The 973-nt window shown below is 42.0% G+C and overlaps 1 protein-coding gene across 1 annotated transcript; it reads left to right on the forward strand.

Annotated features, from left to right (window-relative positions):
* Nucleotides 1-420, forward strand: LOC131023545 (uncharacterized). The gene has a single exon (XM_057953091.1). It carries the CDS (start codon nucleotides 1-3, stop codon nucleotides 418-420), a length of 420 nt encoding a protein of 139 aa, XP_057809074.1.
* The last annotated feature ends 553 nt before the right edge of the window (nucleotides 421-973 follow it).

Here is a 973-nt window from a genome sequence, read left to right on the forward strand (position 1 = left end):
ATGGCCACTCTGCAGAAATTCAAGTTCCTAGCAACCCAATGTGCCGTCGCTGCAAGTCCGACCAAGAGCCCGACGACGAGCCCGGTAATCCACCTCCGCCGCCGCAAAACCCTCCGAATGCTTCTCGGCCGCGGAGGGAGGAGGCTGCCCCAGCGCTGCGATGACGCCTCGCCCGATCGCAGCGATGAAGAGCGCTCGCCGGAGAAGAGCGTGAGCCACAAGCTCAAGGATTTGTTCGTCTCGTCGCCGCCCTCATTCAGCGAGAGGGCTTCCGAGAATGCTGGGGAGAGGCTGCTGCCGGCGGGCGGAGGTGGAGGTAGGAGAGGCGGGGCCCGCTCTCTGCGGCCTCTGTCGGCGACGTTTCGGCAACGGTTGTTGAGGAGGGCTTGGCGGCCGGCACTTGTCGCCATACCTGAGTGACAATTTATTCTATTATTACTAAAATTGAGTTTTTTTTATTCTTATAATGCTTTCAGGAATCATAGTTAAATATTTTGATCGTTTAATTTCTTAGAGAATTCAGACATTTCAAATCATAATTCTTGTCGATGTAATTTTTTTTAGAATTACTCGTCGATGTAATTTAGGCGTATCCAGTTTTAGGGATGTAATGCTCTTGTTATAATATTTCGTATTAATTTGAGTTTATTCGATTGAAATTATAGGTATTTTAATCTTGTCTATAGTGATTCTGATATTTCAATAACATTTTAAAAGATTTAATTTTACTGATCAATTCGTTCTCGTTTTCGGCTTTTTATAATATTATTACTATTGTTCTTCAAAAGTTTTTCGATTTGTTAAGCTTTAAACCCTGGTTTATAATTCAAACAAATTAAAACAACTTACATGAAAAAAAAAAAATCTAAAGAATAATAAGAGTTAGATAAAAGTCAATTCTTTCACTAAAAATCATTTTGCACTCCCACGCTTATCAGTTATCAGAACACATCATCAAACAGACCCACATAAA

The sequence above is a fragment of the Salvia miltiorrhiza genome, chromosome 4 (genome assembly GCF_028751815.1).
Source record: "Salvia miltiorrhiza cultivar Shanhuang (shh) chromosome 4, IMPLAD_Smil_shh, whole genome shotgun sequence".
NCBI classification, from domain to species: Eukaryota; Viridiplantae; Streptophyta; class Magnoliopsida; order Lamiales; family Lamiaceae; genus Salvia; species Salvia miltiorrhiza.